Raw genomic sequence first — 25,813 nt, 5'->3', positions numbered from 1 at the left:
ATTTACTAATAATGCCTTTTGCAATAATTTATAATATAATAAAAATATTACATATGTTTAACAATTTCGTCATAAAATTATTTTAATACACATGTATATATACATACTTAGAGCTTGTCTATGGTCGTATTGAAGTATTAAAGGGTAGATTCGATTTAAAGAGCTTTTTAGTGTTAGAGTTTAGTTCAGTCTAAATATCTAACCTTAACCTAACAAGAAAGTCAAACCAAAGTGGCTATTCACGCGTACCTTAGACGATTTTTCTATATTTCTTAAATTATTCCACTGTAAATGTATTTCTTGAATATGTATGTCAGTTCTGATTTATTGTTAAACACAAGAAACTATTTTTTGATTTAGCAGGACCTTTATGAAAAATACGTACATCATTGTTTCGGAGAAAGAAGTGTTTAATAATAATTATTGACAAAGTATCCATTTTTATTTGTATATAAGTACAATGAATCGCAAAGGTAAGTGAAATGGCATAAATTTTTCTAAACACGACCCCTAACCTAAACACGATTAACGGAAAAAGTAATTACTAAAAAATAAAAGATAAATTTAAATTATAGTTAATATTACTAAAATTAAACTTTTTTAATATGCATATGATAAGGAATATTGCTTGCGTTTTTGAACCTTTGTAATGTAGCGGTTACTTATTTCAGAAGAAAGAAGCGAGTCCGAAGATGAAGGAGAGAAATCTAGAAGTCCATCGGTGGATTCCCAAAGATCTGTTAGAAGTAGATCTAAATCAAATTCTGCCAGCCGTTCTCCAAGGTTTTACATTCGTATCTATCTAAATAATTCTAAAATATTACTTGTAGTACATAACAACATTTAAGATTTTCTTTTAGATCTAATCAATCGTCGCCTGCCCAACCAAGATCACCAGCTTCTGTGATTTCTAATGCTAACTCTAGGAAATCATATTCTAGATCGCCTTCGCGATCACCTTCGCGTTCGCCTTCTAGGAACCAATCGATCTCACCGTCTTCTGTTAAAAATCAAAGATCATCTAGATCTAGTTCAAAGTCTGTTGGAAGAAAAAGTAATTCCAGATCACCTTCTAAATCTCCATCACCAGAAATAGATGGAAAAGTTACTCAAAGCGAATCACAATCACCACGTTCGATACATTCAGCAAAATCCCGGTCAAGATCAAGGAGTTCTTCTTTGGCAGAATCTAGAAGAAGTCTTGATTTAGCATCACGAGAAAATTCGCGATCTAGATCCAGGTCCAGATCGACGTCGACTAAACGAAGTAACCCACCGTCTAAGTGTTCTTCCCCAAAAGTGAATTCTCGTTCTTGTTCTAGATCTCCTACACCGTATAAAGCGAATTCTCGATCACCATCCCGTTCCCCTTCTAGTTCTCCGAAAGCAGTTGTTAGATCCCGATCTCGATCAAATTCGGTAAAATCTCGGTCCCTTTCCAATAGTCCGAGTCGAAAATCACGTAGTAGATCTAGATCTCGTGAAAAAAAAGCATCACTTTCCCCATCTTTGGAAGGAAAACACTCACCATCGCCTATTAGAAATTCTCGATCACGTTTTAGATCAAAATCTCAATCGATAGAAAGATCAAGAAAAGATTCTCCTAATTCGCACAATAGTACACGTTCAAAATCTCTTACGAGGTCTCCAGATGGCAAACGTAAATCTCGATCTCGATCACGATCTAAATCAGACTCTGGATCAAGGAAACAGTCACCTACAATGTCTCCAAAAGGATCGTTATCCAGATCATCTTCAGCGGAACCTAAAGTGTCACGTTCAAAGTCAAGGACACCATCAGGTTCGAGACACGCATCAAAGTCTAGATCACGTTCGCGATCTGGGTCAAGAAAATCAATGTCAAGGTCAAAATCAAGATCGAAGTCCAGATCAGTATCTGGATCACGCAAAGGATCACAGTCTCCAGCTTCAAGGAGAAGTTCTCGGTCAAGGTCTAGTTCTAGGTCATCTCGCTCCAGCTCAAAAGCATCTATTTCTAGATCGCGTTCTGGATCGCGTTCAAAATCGAGATCTCGATCAAAGTCAAAATCTCCCTCAAGATCCGCTTCAGGTTCACCATCAAGATCACGTTCAAGATCACGTTCAAGATCACGTTCAAGATCGCGTTCACCATCACGCTCGCGATCAAGGTCAGTGTCAGCTGCCAGATCTAGACATTCATCTCGGTCTAAATCAAGATCAAGATCTCGTTCAGCATCAAAGTCTAGGAGATCAAGAAGTCGAAGTGAAGATTCAGGAGGTGCTGTTAGAAAGAGAAATAGAGTTTTATCCGATTCTGAGGAAGAAGAGGATGGTGTTAAAGCAACAAAGAAATCAAAACATGAAATAGTAGATTCGGAAAATGAAGGAGACGATGAACTAACGAAGATGAAAAAAGAGGGTCATGAACAAGAGGAGGAAGGTAATGAAGAAGCAGAGAACAAACAATTTGTAGATAATACAGCTAATGAGCAACAAGAAAATGAAGATTCTGACGATGGAATGATTGCGGATAGAGGATTGTAAGTAAATTAGATTTTATGTGTTTTAAAAGTTATATGTGTAATAAAAATTTAATGTATATAATATTTAACGTATGCCTATCAGGAGTAGCAGATATTTGTAAGTAACAATATATAATAATAGATTAAGAATTAAAATGAAGCAACAATTCATAAAAAAAGCTTCATTAAAGAATTTTGTAATTCATTATAATTAAAATTAACGATAAATGTACTAATTTTCAGAGATGATTCGTTATCGGATTTTGATCGTATGATGGCTCGTAAGAAAGAAGAACAATCACGAAGACGCAAAAGAAAGGATATTGATATAATTAACGATAATGACGATATCATAGCTCAATTGTTATCTGATATGAAATCTGCATCAGAGGATGATAGAAAATTAAATCAACAAAACAAACCAGCTACTAATAAAATTGCAATGTTACCTAAAGTATTATCACAACTTAAAAAACACGATCTTCAATTGGCCTTTTTGGAGCATAATGTATTATCAGTTTTAACGGATTGGTTGGCTCCGATGCCTGATCGGTCCTTACCATCTTTAAAAATTCGGGATAGTCTTTTAAAGCTTTTGTGGGAAGTAAGTTCATGCTTTAGTCACTTATATATTTATATATAAGTATAAAATATATAAAAATATAATAAAATAATCTAATATATATATTTCAGTTTCCACGAATTGATCAAGCATCTTTAAAACAATCTGGTATTGGTAAAGCTGTAATGTATCTGTATAAACATCCTAAAGAAACAAAAGAAAATAAAGAGCGAGCAGGGAAATTAATTAATGAATGGGCAAGACCTATATTTAATTTATCTGCAGATTTTAAAGCTCTATCAAAGGAAGAAAGAATGCAAAGAGATTTAGAACAGACACCACAAAAGCGAAGAAAATGTGATGATGGTGGTTCTTCTCAGAAATCGCAAGATATTAATAAAGCTTTAAAAGGAGATGCTAAGTATGAATTTTTCGAACTCCTATTATCAGAATAATTAATTTTCTTTGGATAATGTAATTAATTATTTGTTTGTTAGGCCATTGAGGCCAGGAGATCCTGGCTGGGTTGGAAGAGCTAGAGTTCCCAGACCTTCCAATAAAGACTATGTTATCAGACCAGATTGGAAATCTGACATTGATATTAGTAGGGTAAATATTACTATCTTATATTTTGTTCTTAGTAAGTTAATGGTTCAAAATATATTAATGATATAATATTTTAGAGCACAAAGAAACAAATGAATAGATTTGAAAGGCATATGAAAAACTACATGGATAGTAAAAGGATAAAAGCAACTAGAAGAGCTGTGGATATATCTATTGAAGGCCGTAAAATGTCTTTGTAACGTTAATAATTTTTAGTTACTATGACAAACTGTTATACAAGACTTCTATAATTATAAGCATTAATTCAGATATGAAATTGTATTAACGTAAGGTTATAATCAGATTTGTGCTTAATAAAAATGTAGATTTCTGTATACATCCACTTTCATTTTCATTAAAACGCACCGCTTCCATCATTTTACACACGTTCTGAAATACCGATTTGTTGGTCTTACGATAGCCTTAGTTGATAATGTGTTCTATTCGTCGGTGGTTCTGCCATGTTTTACTCACGTATTGCGCAAACGTAAGTTTTCACTTTGCTGTCAAAATTGAGTTTAGCCTGCATTTATGTACTTAAAAGCGCGTTTGTATAAATACTTTTATTTAACTCCAAGTTTCATATTTAACTTATAAAATAATACTTTGAACTATGTTGAACCTATCGAACAAACTAACAAATTTAAATATAAATATAACGCATTTGCTTGAATGAAATGTTTATTGGAAGTTGAAACAAAGGTTAGGATGAGGAGTATTATTAATATTTTAAAAATGTTTGTCGCTTTTTTTTATGACTATGCACGAGGATTATCATACGCTATCATTACGATTTTGATTTTGGGTTATTGCTTACACCCAGCAAGATTTGCATCACATTACACTTTTATAAAAACAGAAGATATTTACGATGAAATGGAAAGATCTTATCCAGCAAGAGATAATTCGTGCACGATCATGATTAATCCGCGAAGATCTTCTCAATTATTTTATCCAGAGGAACATCCACGAGAAGATCCCGTGGCAATGGCCCGCCGTCTGGGTATATTACCTGGAGGACAGTGGAAACCTCTAAATTGTCACCCTCTTTTCAATGTGGCCATTATATTACCATATAGAAATCGTCAAACACAGCTCACTATTTTTATGAATTATATTCATCCCTTCTTGCAAGCTCAAAATCTTGATTATAGAATATTTGTGATAGAACAAAGTCCAATACATGAGTTTAATCGTGCTAAACTTTTCAATGTTGGATATGCAGAGGCGACCAAGGTGAATGATTTTCACTGCTTCATCTTTCAAGACATAGATTTAATACCTCAGAATCCGGACAACATTTATGCCTGCACTAAAATGCCCAGACACATGAGTTCAAGTGTAAATACTTTCCGTTACAACTTACCATACAGTGGTTTGTTTGGTGGTGCAATTGCATTAACTCGAAAACAGTTTGAAAGAGTTAATGGATTCTCTAATGTTTTCTATGGATGGGGTGGAGAAGATGATGATTTTTACAGTCGATTAAAATCAAAAGGTCTTCAAGTATGTTAAATATTTATTATCAACTAAGATTATTACCAATGGTGACATTATGAAATATTGTTAAATTATTTTTTATATTTGAATTAAATTTCAGGTTACACGTTTTGGACCTGATATTGCTCAATATTACATGTTAATACACAAAAAAGAATCTCCAAGCAATTCTAGATTTGAAAATCTTGAGAACAGTGCTCAAAGGTATGATATTGATGGAATCAGTAATTTAGAATATACAGTTCTTAATCACCAATTAAGACCATTATATTCTTGGATTTTAGCAGATGTTTAGTTTCCTTTATCTTCTGTTTAAAAGTGTTTACTGCAATTTAATTTACTTCCCTCAAAGAACTGAAAATAATTCTTATGATAATTTAGTTAGCAACAATTTATAGAATTGTTATACTCTGAAATATGCTCCTAATATTTATAATAACTGTACCCATTCAATTATTTTGTATACCATTTTTATGTTATCATATAGTTTATTCGCACAATTCTGTAAAAATCTGAGAATATAAATCTTTTGATATTCTACTGTGTCAAACCAAAGATATAATAATATGTTTAGGGAAGAATAAATTGTAATTCTATGCAATTGGAGAAACAAACTATTAATCAACATGGGATGATAATGTTGTTTAATTGATATTAAAATTCCTTTCAAATGTAATACTTTTATTAATAATTTATTTTCTAAATATTACGTAACGTATTCAAAAAACAATGTAAACATATTTCCTAATTATGTTCCTGTTTGAATTAACGCGGTATTTCACGAAATCTTAGTTTTTTAAGCAAGTGCAGATTTAATAGTACAAAGATACTTTTTACAAATAGATTATAGTTTGTTCCTCTATTAATGTCCTCTACATGTCGAAGTATTAGCAACTGATATTGTAATCACATAAATCTTTTTCTAACACATTAGTATTAATTTAATTGTTTAATAGCCTCGATATTTCTGAGTATAATATTTATATTGACTGAAAAAAGACAAACATACTATTATCATTAAAATAAGATCAGTTACTTCTAATACTCAAATCAGTGGAAACGTAAAATATATTAAGTTCGAAACTAACTAAATACAATTGTCATAATAGAAATATTTCAAATAGTACTCGAGCCACTAGTATTAGCCTTAATTAATTTTTGAATATTGATAATGTGATAAAAAAATGTATACCGAAACGTAAAAAAATTTTTAACTCATATCTAGTGCAATGGAATAAAAAATTTTTAATCATTGAAAATATTTCACTTGTCTAAGTGTAAATACAAGTGTTCCAATAGATATTAATACATGCTTTAAGAACTCAAGAAAAGGAAACATATATAAAATTATAAATCTATTTAAAAAAGTAATATATAGTTCTACTCTAAGATCATGTTTTACTGTAAACAACAAATCGGTGAATTACATTCGTACAGTTAAAAAGATTTGGAAACATAATCCCACAAAAATTTACTACTTCGAATATTAAAATTTCAATACTACAAAATGGAAAATACGACGAAGATAAGGCAAAAACAAACTTCAATTATTTAAAAATGAATAGGAGTATATAGCAAGCAGTAATGCCGCGTGTACTTTTATTATCGCCTTTTAACCTATTGCTTATTACATGGGTTTAACACGTGATTAAAAAAATAAGATTAAAGTGTACGAATGATTATAGAAATGTGTATGTATAGCGAAAATTGTGTGATCTCCAAAAATACAGAATAAATCATAATAAAAAGAAAGAATTGACATATATGTATGACTATAAATATATAATTATCTTTGTATATATATATAAGTATATATATATATATACAAAGTATAAATATATATATATATAACTGTATATATATATATTTATAAGTATGTGAAGTTAATATAATTACATTATAAAGGAATTATGAAATTTAATGTAAATTAGTATAATATAATAAATATATATAGTATACCAGTTTCACTGGATCAGAAGCATGTAAATTGATTTTCATTCAAAATAACATTATGAAATTTGAATGAAATAATTTAATTTTCCTTATATACTTCATAATGTTTCAATGAATTTCCCTTTTAAAGTACAGAAAGTATTGTATATTGTGCATGAAGTGTTGGACAAAAATTGTTTAGTAAGTGAATTATCTTGTTACTGGTATTTGTGATACACTCTTGGATATGTCCTTCCTTAAGTATCTAATTTTTGTTAAATTAACAAGCATATATTATTGCATGTGACTGTAATGTGAACTTCAGAAGCATCATGCAAATAAAGTTCAGGAGTATTTTTATCTATCAGTTAAATTACGTTACGATTCAATGAATAAGTATGAAATAACAAAAATAATTGATTTACATTATTTCTTAAACATCTTTAAATGAAAATGTCAGAATCGGAGAAAAAAGAAGAAATATAAACCGTATATATCCCAAGAATGGAACGACCAGCAAACAATCAGCACATTAAGATGATACGCATATTATATACCTATTCGTCTATGAAAAATTGAGAGTACAAGTACTTATTTATATATAAAATCTATTTTCACTATATCCAATGTATTATGTATCAGATAGTTCTTGATAACGCGCGTACATCATTTTCTTTACGCAATCTTTGTATGTGTCCCCTGGTAACGCACTATAAGATGATGATTTTGCCCCTAATCCAGCTGTAGGAACCCTTCTTTCAGCTTCAATGATACTCGTCCTACCTTGGTTCGACTTACCAAGCCCCATTCCTTCACTCCATCCCATTTTTTGTAAAAGTTTATTACCAACATTGTCTGAACCAATACCGGCTCTCGTAGGTTCTTCATATGACACCGATATTTCTTCGACCCTAGTTTTTAAGTATTTTTCCTTAAGTTTATTTGGTTGTGGAGGTTCTGGTTCACCATATTTTGCTCTTCTTTCTTTGGCGCGGTCGCGATATTTATTGTTTCTTTGCTGTGGATCGTTTGGGTCTAAACCACGTACTTGATACCAATTTTCCAAATTTTGTTTATGAAGATCAGATAACTGTTGGTGTCGAAGCAATGCTTCTTTACTTGGGAATTGTCGTTTACACAATAAGCATGCTAATTTACTCCAATCTGTGTGTTGCCTTTCTTCTTGCTGTACATCCTCTATTTCCTCTTCTGTATCACTACCACCACCATAGGCAGCAACCAAACCATTATTTCCGCTTTGATCTTCATCCTCATGATAAGAATTTGCAAGAGATTTCTTTTCCAATATGGCGTATCCTGCATCTGCAGCTCCGCTTCCGACACCTTGATTGCCATCACCACCAGCAAATTCAGAATTCCAATTACTCTTTGCATTCTCTTTCTTTTGATTCAAGGTTTTTGCCCAACGTTCCATATCTTTTGCTATCTTTTTCGCTACTTTTACTTTATCTTGTTTGCTGTCTTTCTTCTTAGTTTCATCCTCCTTCGAAGTTTCTTGAGTCGCGGTAGTAACTGAGGAAGTTGTTGCTTGATTGGTAATCGTATTTGTTGAATCTGTACTACTTGCTGTAGCAGTAATTGTAGTTCCACTAGACGTTGTCCCTGTTGCTTGTGTTACGGTTGTAGCAGTCTGCATATATAAAATCTTTAATAGTAAAAGTTACAAAAACTTTGATGTTAATAATGAAATAGAAATTTTAATTACCTTCGCCGGTTGATATGAAAAAGATTCAGCATCCCAGTATAGAAATTGCTGCGTGTGACTATTATAATAATATTGCGAATTTGGATCATAATACAACCCCGTACTTGGATCATAGTAATAACCAGATGACTCATCATAATGATAAGTGCTAACATCTGGCACAGCTGTAAAAAGATATGAATGTTTAAAAAAATCATTTTGCAGTAAATTTATCTAGAATCATGTTATTAGATTTAAAAAACCTACAATATATTTTACCGTCGCTACCATGTGCAGGAACTCTTCCGCTCGCCAAGGTAGTACTAGACGGTGCCGTCGGTGTTGGTCTATTTTTCATTTCTTCAGAATCCCCTAATTTTCTAGATGCTTGTAATTGTTGTATCGCAGACTGTGCTACGGCTGCAGCTGCATTCACTCGATCAGTTTGGTTTAAAGATGGCAAAGTAATTGCAGATCCTTGCATTATTTGATTTTGATAATATTGAGTATAATACTGAAGGTAGTGAGCTTTCTGTGCAGGTGTCTTTGCATATAAATTGGCACTATATTCGGCCAATTGAGCAACATCATCCAAAGTATATCTTTGTGGCTGGCTGTCATTTCCTTTCCACGTGTTGGTATTATTTATTTGATGAAGTTTGCAATAAGTAATTTCCACTTTCCTACCATCTACTACCAATCCCTGTTTTGTAAGGGCCGTATGTAAATACATGGCATCCACTACATTGCCCATTTCTAGGTAGCACACACCTCTTGATGTATTTGTAAGAGAATCACGTCCTATACGAATGCTTCGTATCGGCATCGATGAAAGATTTTTCATCGCTTGCAAGACCGAATCTTCGGTCGTTAGTACATCCAATCCACGAAGAAGAACTGTATTTGTAGGATGAGGACTAATTTCATCGCTACCCTCTCCGCCTTCTTCGCTCTCTGCTCGAGACGCAGAACATTTGAAACATGTTTCCCTTCTTTTGAAATTATGTGCACCACACTGCGATTGAAAAGATAACATTGCAATACTTGAGTTACATTAGACAAATAATAAAATCTTATAAATAGGTTTACCTTAACACAGTGCCAATCTTGTGTATTTTTTGCTGGTGGTTTATCTACATGGCAATCTTTTGGTATACTGTACTGCATTAAAGCGCGATATTGGTCCTGCAGCATCAGTACTCCCTGAAACAGAGAATTTCAGTGTTATCCCGTCCAATATCCTCCCAAAGCAGCTGCATAACCCGTAAACTTTCTTCTTGGTTGACGAAATTATAGATTTTTTTCTACTTCATAGCTTTCCGTCTCGAACGAACAGTAAAGAAAATGTCATGGTCTTATAACGTGGGCCATTCCACACGACTTGCGGACCGACTTTACGTATATTTGTACATGCGCGGAAACTTCTTTTGCCGATCAAAAGAATTGAATTTGTGGAAACAAGCAAACATACAATGATTTGCTTGCATACAAATTTATACGTGAATAGGAAAAATATCGTGCATAAAAATTGTCATTCTTTTAAAATGCTTGGTTATTAAATAATTGCATTGAGAGTATAAAGTTAAAATTGTAAAAGCAGAGACTTAAATAATATAACGAAAAGAGAAGGAAAAACTATTTTGTAATATTATGAACGTAGCAAAATGTGATTTGTATATGAATAAACTGCCATGCCAAATATAAATATATGCATTGTATGTAGAAGATAAGACGATTGGAATGACCCTCCTCCGATCTTCATTGTTAGTCCACAAACTTTTATGATAGATAGAGGATAGGTAAAAAGCACGCGCCGCGGCCTTTCGATATATAATGTAACTTTATAATCCAATAGACGGAATTGCGAGCGAGTTATAAGAAAAGTCTGCAAAGTATGTGGGGACTCCTAGATAAATAATTAGATATGGTAGATTGAAGTAGCCTTTGATAGGTGCACAGCCATGGCCATGGGGAAGGCCAAGGGGCTGCGTTACCGTGCCTTGCCGCCACGGGGCGTCGGTGGCACGCGTACAACGCATCGGTTGGGTATCTGGACTGAACTTCTTTCTACCTGTTTCATCTCCATCCACCGTGCGGCCTCCTGAGTCGCGTTAAACTCGACGAATGCAAAACCTCGCGAAGCACCTATACAGAGCAAATACACACATATCCAAAGTTAATCCACGTTTTGCCTGGGAGTCTCTACTCTGAGAGGGCAGGCAATCACAGCACCAACCATTGACAGATTGACTTTCGAACGAAGTATTTTCTTCGCTTCGTCGCTTGCTTTCATTTCCATTTGCCTAAAGCTCAGCAGAATGAATTCTACACGGGTGACAGACGATCTTTCTTTAGTATCTTTACGCGATAAGTTTAATTTAATGCCAGACCTACCCAAGTCTCCTATACTCCTTTCATTTTTTTATGTTCACTACCGTGAATAGATCAAAGGAGCAATAGTAGAAATTGTATAGAAAATACTTCCCCTTTCAAAAATTTCTATTTTATACAATCATTATTAATATGAACAATATTGGAAAAAATGAAACTGATATTTTTTATAGATACTAACAACAGAGCCTTATTGTACCAAAAAGAGTCACATATTCTATTGTATGTATTCTATACAATAGAATATAATAATAATTTCGTTATTTCGAAACTAGAATAGTTATATAGAATTGGTTGGTAGATTCATATTCCAATTATTTTATATAATATATAGTATAAGATTAAAGATTTTTAGAAATATTTTACATCACCCTTGTAAGATGAATAATGATGTTCTGATTTCCCTCAAAATATTCTTCCTATGTAATAAATTCTGTTCTTGTTATAAACTTACCTGATTCCAAGATTAGTAAATTAATTAATGATTGGTATTCAATTGAACAATTTTGGGGTATGCATGATTGGTACCGACATAATACTAATATAGATGATTGTACAGTATTGTAAAAAATTGTTTGAAATTTTTTGCTTATTTGTACAGCGTGACCTTCTCGTTAGTTGACTCAAAAGCAACGTCATTAATTACACCGCGGATTATTTTACGTATACATACACACACACACACATAATTACATCTACAATAATGCAAGATCGATGTCGGTATTTCATGATCGATCACGTATACCGACACGTTACCGTTATACCGGCATTTTCTTTGAGCCAACTAGGGAGAGAATCACCCTGTAAGATCAAATGTTTCGTATATTAAAGATTCCAAACCATTTTTTAAAATGATCATTAAAAATGTAACAATAACTTATGCTACACAAATCTAATGCAACTTGCTGAGATAAAAAGCAATTCACTAATTTGCACATTAGGTTTAGGGGAAGTTAACTTACAAAAATAATGATAGTTACCTGTATCCTTTTTACGAATCAGCCTGATGTCCTTGGGCATGAGACCACAGTTAAGGATGTCTTGCCGCACCTGTGATACACACATCATAATAATAACAGTGATGTATGCTTGCAAATGCTGGCTCACGAGTGGCCAATTATGTTGGGCCGCTAAGTTGAGAACCTACGTCATTTTCTGTAATATGCTGAGCAAGCCCACGAATCATTATGGTGTTGTTTGGAGATTGAGATTTGTAGTGGATGCCTTCCATGGACGAACCATAGGTACGTCCATGGTCGTGCTCAAAATCCATACTTTCTCGGCTATGATCGTCATCGCGATCCCGATCTCTCTCCTCCCGTTTCCCTCTACGATCTCGATCTCTTTCCCTATCCCTGTCTCTCCTGGAGCGATCTCTATCTCTATCGCGATCACGATCCCGATCTCTGTCTCTTTCTACAGAATCTCTGTCTCTCTGCCTTCCATAACGATCCTCCCTGTCTCTGTAGCTACGATCTCTGTCATCTCTGCTACGGTCTCTTCTATCTCTTGAACGATCCCTTTCGCGATCTCTATCTCGGCCTCGGTGGTTTCTATATTCTGGACTACGATGGTCTCTATCACGATGATCATTGTCACGGTGTTCTACGTAATCTGGTGACCTACTGCTTCCATAATCATTACGATAATCATAATCTGAATTATGTCCCCTCCTTTCAGGTCCGTAACCTGGCTCCCAGGGGTCAATATTATTACTGTACATGTTGTCCATGCATTTAAATAATTTCTGGAACAATCAAATTTTCGATTATTGTATTAGTAATTATTTATTAAATAAGAAATGTAAAATATGACAAATTCAATTAATGCATTACTTTGTAATTTAGAATGTTAACAGCCATCCATTAATGTAAAAATGGCAGCTAATAAGCATTTAAAATTAAATTAAAGCAGTGAACAGAGCATATTATTAAATTAAAATCTATTGCTTTATATATGAATTAAAGTATATGAAACAAACTATCATATGTTAAATGGATACAAATTAATTTTATTCCAAAAGTAGTAATGTTAACTATATGGAATACATTTGACATATAGATTTTATACATAAAAATATGAATTACAATATTTTTTTAATAATGTAGTCCGATTTGAAAAGTACATTTATTTCTAACAAAATAATAGTATATTTTCCACGATCATTTTAAATTGTAGTGACAGATTTCATCCGAAATTTTGTACGCATTTTTATCAGAAAACGTAATGGAAAAAAAGAGGCATGTATTTTATTATTATTATAAGCGTAAATAGGATCAAATAGTAATCACCTATTAGGAGACAAGATAAAAAACAATATAAAACAAAAATATCGAAATGAGAATTTCGATCCGCAAAAGTGAACGAAACATCGTGGTGTTGATTAATAATCATCATTCAATGTTATAGAACTATTGAAATAAAACAAAATTTTGAATCGAATGAGTTTTTTAGAGGTGTGAATTTATAACAGCTTCGTTTTCTTACTTACTTTACTCGTTATTTATGGAAATAGTCGTAGATTAACGTAATGTGCGCAATGGCGTGCTTGCACCTCCTGATTCACACACAATATGGCGTCGCGTGTGGAAGACGGACTCATTACGTGGTGCAAGAAATATGTTCTATCAGGAAATATTTTGTAGATGGCGCTCCAGCTCGTTCTATGCCGTTACATATTTTCTTTGTAAGAGAAAAATTTTGTTTTAAAATTCTATCAGTATTCTACTAGCCTAATTTTAACACATATATATCAAAAACCAAATAACTTTGATATTGTAAATAAACTTTTTACATATTTCATATACATTATTAGGATCATAGTCGTATATTCTACTTTGAGCATGCCAATTGATAAGTTGTAGCAGTTTCCATGAAAGTGTCGCGTAATGAAAATAATGTAAACATCTTTTACAGATACAAATAATATTTAAATAAATAATATAATATTTTAATAAATTTATAAAATTCTGGAAAGATAATTTTATTATATATACGTACATATAAATGCGAATATAAATTTAAATTTTCCAGTAGGAAAGCTATTACTGAGAAGAACGCAAGATGGCGTCATTGCGCTGCGTCAGTTTCCCGCGTTAGGATGTTGAAATTGAAACAACTAGAGCGTATGATAAGTGTCGTGTGTGATCCAACCTAAATTTTGGATTAATTTTCAAGTGTGTTTATTCCGTTTTACTATAAACATGTTTTTGATAAAAAATATATTGACAAAGTAGTATTTTTTATCTTTATGTCCATTTTTCTTTTCCTTATTGTAAAGTTTGGTCATTTATCCATTAGCTGCTGTAACACGATCTTTCACATAAATTAGCTTTTATTACATGTATGTGTATATATATGTATATATATATATATATATATATATATATCGAAGAGTATCTAGTTTTTGTAAAAGGCTTATTTCATTTAATTTAATGAGATTAAAGAACTGAATGTTTTCGGACAAAGTACGTTGTCAATAATGTGTCTTTGTGTTCAACTACAATTATCCTTCAAAATTTTTGACAATTATTCTCGTCGGACAGATAAGAATAAGAGAGTGTATCTGAGATATCCTTTTAATTTGAAAATAAATTTTAATCATAATAGTGTATGATTATTATGCAATATGTGGTGTAAATAACTTTGTAAAGTATAACCTCAAACTACGTATTACAAAATTTTAATGGTCCATATACCAGTGTATTATATTAAAGTCTGTCAGTGTTAGACAGCATCAAACAAGGAGCAAGAAAGTGTTCAAATTATCGATCTGTCTACACATTATTCAATGAAGATAACAATTTCATCTTGAAGAAAATGCATAACGTGGTTTTATTCGGTAAGCTTACATAGAAAATTTTTATATAAATACAATATATATTTATTTCATCTGTTATTAAATAATCGGAATTTAAATACAATATTTTTGTTCATACAATAAACAAAATTATTTTTTTTTGTCACTGGAATGTGTAACGAGCTCTGAGCGATTATTTATCGATGATGTTATTCTTAGTCATTTGAAAACCAAAAATTGATTCGTTACAATAAACCAATTAATTTTTACGATGATAATTAGTTTCAATTTCTTTTTCTTATTATGTACTTACATACGCTAGATAGGTTATCTCAAATAAATTCTTACATTTATAATGTACATATGCGGAATTCGTTTTTCGATCTTTTGAAACTTTTTGTGACGAATGGTTTGTCTATAAAATGGTAGAATTCTTCGCAATGCGCAACTATCTGCGAAAAGGGTTAAGCTTAGACAATCGAGGTCGGTTTCCGCCCACGTCGCAACTTACCTATCCAGATCGCGCGATTTCGTTGAAATTCGGCTTTACTCGGTCCTGTAGGTGGTTGTCAGTGGTCGCTGTTGTTGCATGAGATGTCTGATTGCATGCATCAGTGTCAGATAAAGGGTACCTTGATCCTTTTACCTTCCTATAAATCTAGCAAAGTGGTACAGCTACCCTCAGATATTTCCTTTGATATATTGCAAAATTCTATTCATTTTTTTTTCTGATAAAAATTAATTCTAAAGTCTGACGAACATATTTGTACTATTATTCACGAGTATAACCGAGAAATATTGCATAGTACATTATACATACCGCGGTTTCTGAATTAATTTGGAATGATTAGAAAAATCTGTTTGATTAAAATCTAAACTGATTTGTTACTGATTGAAATTCAAATTTCATTTAGACATTTTCTCCGAATGTGAGAGTACTTTCCCGCGGTGTAACGATTTCCAAGTAGAGGACATTAATATATATATATATATATATATATATATATATATATATATATATATATATATATATATAGTATATATAGATTATCAGAAATACCATAACAGCATGGCCGATAAAAAAATCAGGAAACGGGATCTGTCTGCATAGGGTTTCTCTAACCCACGTATACGATCCCAGAATTATTTCATTATTACATGGGTTACGAGCGTGTTGGTGACTCGTCGCAGCCCGCTCGTGTTTATTCAGCTATATAGAGGTCGCTAGCTTTACCTGGTCTGGGGATCTGTTCACGATCGCGAGAGTGCACGACAGACGGAGGGACGAGGAACGTTGGAGAGTACGCTCGGTTGAGAAAGCGTGAGAGGCAAATAGGGTACGAATGGAAGACGAGAAGACGAATGAGAAAAGGGGCGAGGGAAAGCTCGAAGATAACCAGATACCGGAAGAAGTGAAAAAGAATAAAGAGAAGGAAGATGTTAAAAATGGAATTAAAAACAAAGAGAAAAAACGAGAAAAATAATAAAAAGGAAAATAGAGGACGGATGAGTCGAGGTGCAAGATAAATGAAAAAGAAAAGAGATAGAGATAGAGATAGGAGGAGGGGAATATGATGGGAAAGGGATTGAAGTAACAAGAGAAACGGAGGGACAAGAGGGGAAAATAATGGAAAGAGAAGGAAAGGAAATCGTGGAAGAGATAGAGAAATGCAAATTGCGAGCTGGGGGTGCAGAAGCGAGTTAGAACGAATGGGAGAAACGGATAGATGGGATGAGATGGAAAATGGGATAGAGAAAGAGAGGCAGAGGCGTCTGTGCGCAATCGGCACGACGCAGACAGCTCGTCTATATACTTGGTTCAACGACCACCGCCCTAGTATCATCCAACCCCGAAGTACCGGGCGGCTCGGTGGTCGCGCTAGATACTAGATTAGGGGAGTAGAGGGGGTTGGAAAGAAGCTAGGGAGTTCGAGGGGGTTGCAACGAGGTGGTTTGGGGAATGGGTTGGTTGGGGAGGTTGTAGAGGGAGAAGAGTCGAGGTGGTGTTGAGCGGAACGGCCCACGGGCCAGTTCCGTCTCGAGCCCAGGAGTAGAAGAGCTACTGGCCGCTTGTCTGCTCCCTTCTTTCGCTATAGTTTCATTTCTTTCCGTTTTAGTTCATTCTTCAGTTCCGATTGATTGACACGTTGGTACACACACATATATAAACACACACATACACAAACGTACACACGAATACATGTATAATAACATATAGAAAGGTCGCGCGCGACACGTTCGTACACCTGTGGTATACGTGCAACGTATATGTACGTGATCACGCTACCCTTGTCACGAATACACACGCATATTACACGCACACGGACATACGGAAGCGTGCGCGAGCGCGTGCAACGAACAACGTGTTTTGAATATATAATTTGGTCACGTATAGAAAAGAAAAAAAAACAAGATTGATAAAAGGAAAGAAAGAAACGTACACACAAAAGAAAACAAAAATCATTCGTTGATTGGTTTGTTGTGATCAAGGAGTCGCACGCTCAATAGTCACTGTACCGGCTCTCCTGTTTATCGTATGCTCAATAAGCGGATACAGCCGTGATCAGCTAGCGTATCTTTAGGTCCGTATCTGATCAAGTGTACCAGGCCCCGTAGTACCTGTGTCTTCTGTCCATCCAATACGCGTGCAACAAGCTCGCGGATTGCTTGAGTTTTAGGAAACGTAATTCTCGCATTCAGGTACGTGAACAAATTTCTATTATGTGACCTAAGAAAGCCAACAGCTTTCGCATTCTTCTTTCCCCTTTCGCGATTTTCTCCACGAAGCCCTCACCGATACGGATGGGTAGCTGTGTAGAAACCCTTGGACGAGATTACCGTTTCATCCGATCTCATTTACACCGTTATCATTGCGACGTAAAGAATCTATTATAATCCACGAGATAAATTTTCAGTCTTAAACACGGGAAATCGCGTAAACGATGGACAGAATTTGTCTCGTTCGGGGGTTACGTTTTATTCAATTAGTATACCAGATAGTAAAAAAAATTGTGCATGCTTTTTATTCCCTTTCTCCTTAGCATTTATATGTTTGTTTTATTGTTGTAATTCTAAGTTGCCATACAATACGAGACTCGATTTATTGTCGTTAAACCGAAGGAACGCGAACATCTTTGTAAAAATGGTTTTCAGTGAATAAACCGATCGGTCGGGCGTACTAAGAAACATGTACGTAAAGAAAGCGGCGCGTGTGTAGGAATAAAAGAACGTAACAACTCTACAAATCGACTCTTTATGATTCGATACAGCGTACACGAATCACTGATTGACGTTATTGGCATTGGGCAGTTTCGTATACCACTCGATCCATCAATTTTATGTGTACATTGAGGTAATCGTTAACCTACACCACCGTGTAAAGAAGCTTCTCTACGAAACTGATACGATCGACATCGGGTTCAGATTACACATGCTTACGTTACATTGCTATTCTCTTCTTCTTTCGTCGATCGATCACCTACAAATTCTTGAAAGACCGCGAGTACGCGTCATCGTAGAGCTTCAGGGAGAAATTTTTAATTCGTAGTATTCTTTAAAAATTTCTTTGCGCAAAGAAGAGTCTAAATCTAGCGGTTCACGTTAGTTAAATCGAATCAGACGCTTCGAAGTTCTCTTTAAAGAATTATTTTATCTATCGATTATCGGTGCTAAGACGACGCTTTGAGGTAAAATGGAGATCGCTATCTGTTCAACTTGGCGGCTTTTCGAGCGACCTTTGCCCTGTTCTTGCTGGTAGCCAGTTCCAAACCGCCCCTTGTCAGCTGATTGAAATCGATAATGGTGAGCCTCGGCTCGGCGGGATGTCTGGACAGGGCCTGCACCCTGTCGAGCGGTGCCCCGGGGCTCCGGAACCTGTAGCTCCGGTTCCTGCACCCGCCGACGCCCGTTCCACTTCCAGTTCCGGTCCCAAGCTGGCTCATCCGCGTGCCGCTCATCGATCGGTAACCGCCGCTCGCGGCCATCTCTGTCTCCTCTTGAAAGTACCTGACGATCACGGCCATGCGGATTTCATCATCCAACTTGTTCATTTTCATTCTATCCTGATTCTTAAACCACAACTATTAACTCGTAGAATGAAATTATTTTATCTTTATATAGTAGATTTTACGTAGCTATTTCTATTAAGAAGAGTTTGAGAGTTTTCTTAAAATAGTAGCAGAGTAAAGAAGAGGCGTATGAATTTCTATAACAAAGTAATGGGAGTGAAATTACTCGTGAATACTGGCCAGATGTATAGGCGCAGGTTTCCTGGATGTCTTCGGTCTAGGTTCTCTAAGAACTCGACGCCTTGTTCGTGATTGTCGCGATCGTTTGGTGGATGGTTGATCGGGAAGACCGGCGGGTATGATGCCCATCAGTTTGTAATATTCTAGGAATACACGGGCCAGATTGCGGCCTAATCTATAATCTGTGATTTAATTGGCAAGTCAAGATAGTTGATTCATCGCATCGTAGCACGGGCCTACGTTAAGTACCGGATGATCGATTGGCATCCAAACTTTTTAACGCAAAGCTTTCGCTTTAATTGATCGCGTTATAAATTATTCAATAGTACTTTGCTTAATTTCCCTCGAAAAACACGGAACGAAGCGAAATAACCGTGCGGCTTAACAGCTGTTTCGTTTGGAATGCTCTCAAGACGGTTTGCCTTCCGAGTGATTAATTACCATTTCCAAGATTGTGGCAATATAAAGTTAGTTGGTTACCTAGTTACCAACTGAACTATCGGGTTAACACACTTGAACAGTTTCGTTTAAACATATGTCGGAGATGAAAGAACATCGGGATTTCCCGTCCGGAATGTTGGGAAAATCCCAATACCCTAGTCCAGACATTTACTATAGCTGCACTTAAGTAATAAAAATAAGAAATAGTTTTAATGTTCCAATCTGACTTTATGACGATGGGTTCGGTCTCTAAGTGACATAGCGGGTCATTAGACGTAGCCACGGTCACGGGAGGGACGTGTACCCGACGGAGGTATGAAATGATTATATGGCTCTCCTTAAAAACAAAGATTGACCCGAGAAGTACAGGGTATATAAGGGCAGTTTCTTTTGGATTACGGAGAGTTAGTTTGTTAGTTAGTCGTTGGACGAATTGCTGATTGAGTTATCGAGAAGTTACCCGAATCGAGTATTACGTTGATACTTGTCCTCCCGTGGACCGTGGATTCGTCATCGAACCTGAATTCGTTGTCACCATCATCTGGACCATCCTATCGCCATAACTCATAGCCTCTTGTAGTGCCCCCATTTGTACCGATAAATATTAGCTACATCCGCGACGGTAAAGTAAGTAAAGGTTCATCGAACGTCCCAAAATGCCAACTTCACTCCGACACATATATAGATTATTCTAGATTTGTGAAACATTCTGTTGCAAGAATTCCAAAGACAGACGCTACTGGAGAATTTTAAGCGAAACAAATGCTCGTACACAAGTAGAAAATAATTCACGTATCTACGGAAAATAAATACAGATATCAAAGGATACATCCTTCCTCGGTGTACGGAAATATTCCAGGCGTGGATTTCCTATTGTATCCGAACATCGATACCTCGATGCTGTAGCAGTTTACATGTTCCTTGAGAATGGAACACAGATAACGACGCGCGGTCCCAGCCTTATGGGGATCCTGGTTGTACATCGTGTTCCCTATTTCATAGTCTTCGGCGTGTTGCGCTAACAACTTTGGTAACACGATGTGCCTCTCGTACCTGAGAGGCTGGCAGCCGTTGATTAGATAGTGTCATTTGGAAACGGAAGGATTTTATTTTCTTTACGAATATCTCGAGGAAATTTCTTTAGGAGAAAAAAGAAAAAACGGTTAGAGATACCTGTACACGTCGTCGTAGGTGTTTCCATAAACGAAAAGTCCCGTAGCATTGGTATGAGCGTGCAAATCAAGTACGCAGTCCAATGGTGTACGGGAACTCTTATCGAGGTTCTTCAACATCGGTTTGATCGCTACCAGAGCAGGATGCAGCCAATCGGAGATTTTGTTCCACGAACGATTCAAGTCTGCCCCCATCAGAGTAGATCTTTAACAAGAAAACATTCTGTCGCTCGTTTGTTTCTCGTTTGGCAGAGGATTCTCTATTTACCTATAATTGCCAAGAAAAACGCCGTCAGGGTTTAGCATCGGCACTATCTTGAAAACGACGTAATTCCTCAACACTTGGGCGATGGGGTGGGAACTGACCAGAAAGTCCATTAGACCTTGGCAAACGAAGGAAGAGGGTGACTCGCCTGGATGTACTCTGGCAAGAACGACCACCACCCTCCTTGAATGATCTTGAGAGTCTTCCAGATTTGAAGTTATCGTGACCAATTCGATTTTCCTCTTTTGTATCGACGTGGCTAAGGTTTCCCTCTTCGTACACGTTAACCTGGTGCAAAGATTATCCAGATGTGCCAGATAGCGACTGTACGAGTATGGATAGGTCAAAGCAAATTGATACACATCTTCTTCACGGTCGAAGGAAAAGGCGAAACTGAGGACGTAGTGGTTTTGATGCTGCGCCGATTTGTAGTAAAATACCTAGAGGAAAGTTTCGTGGAATATCTTTCGATATTGGTTTCATCGTTTTCTGTAGACGGCAACTCACTTGGTCTCTGGGAATCCTTTGCCACTTTGGTTTACTGCTGCTCTTCACCAAAGGCGTCATTCCGTTTCGAAACAGATTTGCGCTCTTTGATATGTTAACTATGTTAAAGACCACTCGTTGATCCGCTTTCACGTTGTCCACGGTGAAGTTGAACCACAGGCGAAGTCGCGGATTGCAGATATCAGGCCTGATGAACAGATCGTACTCGAATTCTGAGATAAGGTCCACCCTGCCCAAGTTACCGGTCTCGAACGAGGCATCGAAACAAATGTGTCCTTTCTTCGCCTTTCCGCTGTGTCCCGGTGGTCGCATTATCATTTTGTTCACGTTTCCCATACCTCCTTCTGTATCACTGTCCTCGCTCTCTGCACAGTCAAACGTCTGTTTGTAGTTCTCAATATCCTCGTAATTCGTTAAAAACATTTTCAATCAAGCGCAATTAAGTAACAAAAAAGAAAAGAATTAATCGAAACGAAATATAAACAAAAAAAGGATCGAACCAGCTCTTTGGTAGAGGCTGGTATGTTCCAACGGATCTCGACCCTCCCCGTGAGCCATTCCGAAAGAGGAAACGCGCTGATCCACTAGGCAGAAGACGTGGCAACAGACTGACTTTCCTCTGGGTCTAAACTACCTTTTATGGCGGGTGTTACCACCTACGTGGATAAAGGCTGTAACACCGATCGTGCCGTTGGATCAGCACGTTACGGTTAATTCTCGTGTCGGTTCTCGTGCGAGGAATCTCTCGTGTGGCCTAGGTTCGTGATTTCGCGCGGTTCAATCGAGCAAGATTGGCGGGAATTCGCGTGGCTGCCACGCGTCAAAGATCCCACAGGATCGACAGAGCAGGCTTTAACGAAACGGACAAAGTCGTTTGCGGTCACGAGAAGCTAGTTGATCGAAATCTAGACGAAGAAAAGAGGCTACAATTTACTTTTGGTGCTCGGTAAATTCGGTTCGTTGATATCTATTTCTAAATCCGATCTTCGTATCCTTTCGTAATCTCGCGCTCGTGGGAACGAACGAAGGTGGCGAGTGAGAGCGCTGTTGCTCTTGGTCACGAAACGCCGGAATTTGAAATTGAGCGATGAACTTTACTTTTCAACCCTGCGGAGGTCGTGAATCATGTACGAGAGAGATCATGTACGAAATATTTTTCACATTTCTCGTGTTTTTGTATAGTATTTATATATAAAAATTGAAATAGCAGCATAGATTAAAGTCACCTTTGTATCATCTGTATCTCTCAGGGACTGTGTTTAAGTCTGTTCTAATACGAAATTTTTAAGACCATCCCCCACGGATTTAAACGGCTTCTTAGCTTTCATTCTTTTAATCTACCTGATAGTTTTCCACGTATCTAGTGCATTATAACGTTCTGGATCTATTCTTTCTCGCGGATTAACGATTCGAAGAAGCGAAGAGATTATATTAGGACTGGCGAGATCGACGTGGCGCGTGCTCGAAGAAGTAAGAAACAGAGACAGGAACGTCCACGTCACGTCTTCGACAAACCACGTCGTGGTGTCTCAAGTCTAGCTGCTCCGTTCTATCATGCATTGTTCTTTGCCCGATGGGTGCATAGCGTGTCGCGTGCGGATTTCTAAATCAGGCTTGTTCGATATCTATTTCCATGCGGTTCGTACGATGCCCGTAAGTGACACATCCACCAGCTAAAACCTACGCGTCTATAGCCTGGAAGGAACGAAAGCACGAAGAAAAAGGGAAATTAAACTCAGTCGGTTAGGCTATAGCGGTTTTCCGTTGAGATTGCACAATTCTCTTATCAATTATTCATCGATTGACGCAAAACCTGACCATTATACCACGAGTCACGTGAACTTAGCCAGTCAATGCTAGTGACCGACAGTGACTCGTTTCTCGTTCGATCAGATTTGATAGAAGCGTAGAAAATCGTACGAAGTCTCGACCCGTGGAGCTTTCTCGATTTACGACCATTTAAATTTAGCGTTAGGTATTTTTCTTCTTGAAAGGCTGGACAACGACAAAGGTTGATAGCTTGGCATTAGTGGCAACACTTTATCCACGACGGGACAAGCTTCCACCTCCGGGAAACGTTCTACAATTTGCCCAGGCAAATGTCTGCGGTGTGTTGTCTCGCCTCGGTTACGGCTGTGGAAGCAAGAGGGAAAAAAAGAGAAAATTCCTGGGAAATTGGAGGGAAAAAAGGTCTGAGGACACTCTGGAGCTGACGGTTGGGAAGAGCAATTAAAAGTGGGACAAAGAGGCTGGACAGAAAAGCACGGAACAATCAAGGGGACGGCAAGGGTGGCTGGAGAAAAAGGAAAAGCAGCCTCGGTCGTTATATTTTTTCTCCTCGACACGGTTTCCCTGGATCGCGATCTACATCGAACGAAATTAGAAGAATCCAACTATAAGAGGCATCCTTCTACTTTATTCGTTATTCCGTGACGCGGAAAACGGAAGTTAGGTCAAGAGAGAAAGAGAAAAAGGCGACCAGAGCGGTAATAATAGCTGGGAACAGGGAAGGATATGGCAGCTTCGAGTCACAAAGGGAAAGTCACCCCTCGCACATGGAAAACCGACCGAGAAAGTGTTGCTCTGCGGTGAATTTTGCGATCTATATGTTATATCACGAGGCGAACTGGTCTCCAAAGAGGAACACCTGCCAAATGTCAGAGGGCAATAAGCATCGAGCTAGCGTTGATCCTCGCGTGACTGCTCCTTGAGTCGGCGATTCGGTCGGCTTGACGGATCACAGAAGATCTATCGGGAAACGACGTCGAAATATAGAAGCACACGTTCATAGACAAAATGTTTCTCTCTCGTGTAGAGGTGCGATCACGCAGATAGACGATGTGGCATGTGTTACGTGCTCGCGTTTCAGTCACGGAACGGTTTCTAGCTTGTTACGAACAATTCTCGAAGACGGATCGAGCATAGTACGTACCAGTTTCCTCAACGTCGGACATATCGAGAGCGGAGTTTGACTTGTCCCGAACTGGTCCACACGAGGCTCAACTTCTCATCGACTGGACGATACTAACGGCGGATCCACGCGCCTGGTTTCCTTGGTTTGTTGAATCGATAGATGTCCCTGCTGCCATTTCTTTTCGTTTTTGCCTTCAACCATGAAATTTTCTGTGTCTCGCGTGACTGTCCCTTGGCTATACGTATAGAGTTTCGACGAAAGTTCGTAGAACTACTGCAACCTCCAACGAGACGGTCGTACGACCGAAATATAAGGAAAATCATAACCGTGCTTTGTAACGCGTGGTATTTTATTTTGCTTGGATAAAAGCTAAAGATCTGACCCCTGAAACACAATCTATCAACCTATAACAGGAAGATCGGTCGTTTCTGTGGTAAATATTTGCGCAAGAATGTTTGTCCTTCTTTCTACGTACTCGATGTAACATGCTGAGTGGGGAAAGATTTTTAAGAACACGTTCGGGATACACGAGCCGCATAGAATATCGAACAATGAATAATTCGTCCTTTATAATATGGAAGATTCACAATTTCGAAATAACGAGTTTGGCACGCGTTTGATACGCGACTGGAAGCTACGTAATCCGCATGCACAACCCTGGCTCGATTATCAGGCTACGGGGGGACGCACGGATTCAGCCTCCGATGCACGTGTGCAGCCTCGTTCCCGGGTCCACGCAACCCGCTCCGTGCAACATGCAAAGTGAGCTTAAGTCACGCATATTTATTGTTTGGCCAAGCACCCGGATGAGCAAGCGCAAATATGGTGTGTCATCGGGAGAAGGGATGCAGTTATGGAACTTGCTGTTGCCTCTGAAAAGATACATTCCCGAATAGTTGGTTCAATGCTCCAACAACGCGTAACTATGTTAACTATCTGCGTCCACTGATCGATGAACCCGCATAATTCCTGGACACCGCTCGTCCTACGAACTATTTCCACTAGCTCGAACCACGCTGGTAAAACTCGTGTAAAACTATCCAAAAGTGGTTTCGAAATTGCTGGTTAAACAGAAGTTTGGTAGAATTTCACGGTCTGGTTGTGGAGATTACTTCTATAGAATGAAGGATTATTGGATTCCCAAGGTATTTCTACCCTAACCGCGACAAAAAAAACGACTCCATTAAGGAACGAGAAGTGGTTATAATTCTGAAGGGATATAAACTCCTTCTCTCGCGATCCTTAGGATAAGAAAACACTCTCTAAAG

The 25,813-nt window shown here is 37.1% G+C and overlaps 5 protein-coding genes across 5 annotated transcripts in view; 3 read left to right on the top strand and 2 right to left on the bottom strand.

Moving 5' to 3' along the window:
- Nucleotides 1–109: 109 nt before the first annotated feature.
- On the top strand, nucleotides 110–4,011 carry LOC117156025 (uncharacterized). The gene is made up of 7 exons (XM_033332682.2): nucleotides 110–473; nucleotides 672–783; nucleotides 861–2,522; nucleotides 2,748–3,108; nucleotides 3,198–3,487; nucleotides 3,564–3,675; nucleotides 3,750–4,011. The coding sequence occupies exons 1-7, from the start codon at nucleotides 461–463 to the stop codon at nucleotides 3,870–3,872; spliced, it is 2,673 nt and encodes an 890-aa protein (XP_033188573.1). The 5' UTR covers nucleotides 110–460; the 3' UTR covers nucleotides 3,873–4,011.
- Nucleotides 4,012–4,126: 115 nt separating this feature from the next.
- On the top strand, nucleotides 4,127–7,376 carry LOC117156028 (beta-1,4-N-acetylgalactosaminyltransferase bre-4). Its single transcript, XM_033332686.2, has 2 exons — nucleotides 4,127–5,178; nucleotides 5,273–7,376. The coding sequence occupies exons 1-2, from the start codon at nucleotides 4,345–4,347 to the stop codon at nucleotides 5,465–5,467; spliced, it is 1,029 nt and encodes a 342-aa protein (XP_033188577.1). The 5' UTR covers nucleotides 4,127–4,344; the 3' UTR covers nucleotides 5,468–7,376.
- Nucleotides 6,720–13,840, bottom strand: LOC117155969 (RNA-binding protein 5). Its single transcript, XM_033332519.2, has 8 exons — nucleotides 13,692–13,840; nucleotides 12,348–12,947; nucleotides 12,181–12,250; nucleotides 10,881–10,954; nucleotides 9,899–10,012; nucleotides 9,077–9,824; nucleotides 8,831–8,994; nucleotides 6,720–8,755 (listed from the first exon to the last, which is right to left on the bottom strand). The coding sequence occupies exons 2-8, from the start codon at nucleotides 12,930–12,932 to the stop codon at nucleotides 7,736–7,738; spliced, it is 2,775 nt and encodes a 924-aa protein (XP_033188410.1). The 5' UTR covers nucleotides 12,933–12,947; nucleotides 13,692–13,840; the 3' UTR covers nucleotides 6,720–7,735.
- Nucleotides 13,841–17,115: 3,275 nt separating this feature from the next.
- LOC117155963 (ELAV-like protein 2) overlaps nucleotides 17,116–25,813 on the top strand; it is a 56,194-nt gene continuing 47,496 nt past the window's right edge. The window contains exon 1 of the mRNA XM_076619703.1: nucleotides 17,116–17,699. The gene's annotated coding sequence lies outside the window, so the exon portion shown is untranslated. The remainder of the gene's footprint in view (nucleotides 17,700–25,813) is intronic.
- LOC117155962 (cytosolic carboxypeptidase 6) lies at nucleotides 18,601–22,189 on the bottom strand. Its single transcript, XM_033332486.2, has 7 exons — nucleotides 22,132–22,189; nucleotides 21,632–21,996; nucleotides 21,128–21,564; nucleotides 20,861–21,064; nucleotides 20,517–20,740; nucleotides 19,233–19,428; nucleotides 18,601–19,004 (listed from the first exon to the last, which is right to left on the bottom strand). The coding sequence occupies exons 1-7, from the start codon at nucleotides 22,187–22,189 to the stop codon at nucleotides 18,701–18,703; spliced, it is 1,788 nt and encodes a 595-aa protein (XP_033188377.1). The 3' UTR covers nucleotides 18,601–18,700.

This window comes from Bombus vancouverensis, chromosome 7, assembly GCF_051014615.1.
Source record: "Bombus vancouverensis nearcticus chromosome 7, iyBomVanc1_principal, whole genome shotgun sequence".
Taxonomy (NCBI): Eukaryota; Metazoa; Arthropoda; class Insecta; order Hymenoptera; family Apidae; genus Bombus; species Bombus vancouverensis.
Note: the sequence above shows the minus strand (reverse complement) of the source record. Positions and strands in the feature narration are given on the sequence as shown.

What these genes read in the sequence shown, in the direction of transcription:
- LOC117155962 (XM_033332486.2), bottom strand. Translation starts at nt 22,189, where the DNA reads ATGGCTCACGGGGAGGGTCGAGATCCGTTGGAACATACCAGCCTCTAC. An exon ending in AAAGGATTCCCAGAGACCAA is followed by an intron (nt 21,565 to 21,631) that starts GTGAGTTGCCGT and finishes ACTTTCCTCTAG; the next exon opens with GTATTTTACTACAAATCGGC. An exon ending in CATCTGGCCAGTATTCACGA is followed by an intron (nt 19,005 to 19,232) that starts GTAATTTCACTC and finishes CGTGATCGTCAG; the next exon opens with GTACTTTCAAGAGGAGACAG.
- LOC117156025 (XM_033332682.2), top strand. An exon ending in TCTGCCAGCCGTTCTCCAAG is followed by an intron (nt 784 to 860) that starts GTTTTACATTCG and finishes ATTTTCTTTTAG; the next exon opens with ATCTAATCAATCGTCGCCTG. An exon ending in ATGATTGCGGATAGAGGATT is followed by an intron (nt 2,523 to 2,747) that starts GTAAGTAAATTA and finishes ACTAATTTTCAG; the next exon opens with AGATGATTCGTTATCGGATT.
- LOC117155969 (XM_033332519.2), bottom strand. Translation starts at nt 12,932, where the DNA reads ATGGACAACATGTACAGTAATAATATTGACCCCTGGGAGCCAGGTTAC. An exon ending in AGCATATTACAGAAAATGAC is followed by an intron (nt 12,251 to 12,347) that starts GTAGGTTCTCAA and finishes TGTGTATCACAG; the next exon opens with GTGCGGCAAGACATCCTTAA. An exon ending in TAGCGACGGTAAAATATATT is followed by an intron (nt 8,995 to 9,076) that starts GTAGGTTTTTTA and finishes ATCTTTTTACAG; the next exon opens with CTGTGCCAGATGTTAGCACT.
- LOC117156028 (XM_033332686.2), top strand. Translation starts at nt 4,345, where the DNA reads ATGAAATGTTTATTGGAAGTTGAAACAAAGGTTAGGATGAGGAGTATT. An exon ending in TAAAATCAAAAGGTCTTCAA is followed by an intron (nt 5,179 to 5,272) that starts GTATGTTAAATA and finishes ATTAAATTTCAG; the next exon opens with GTTACACGTTTTGGACCTGA.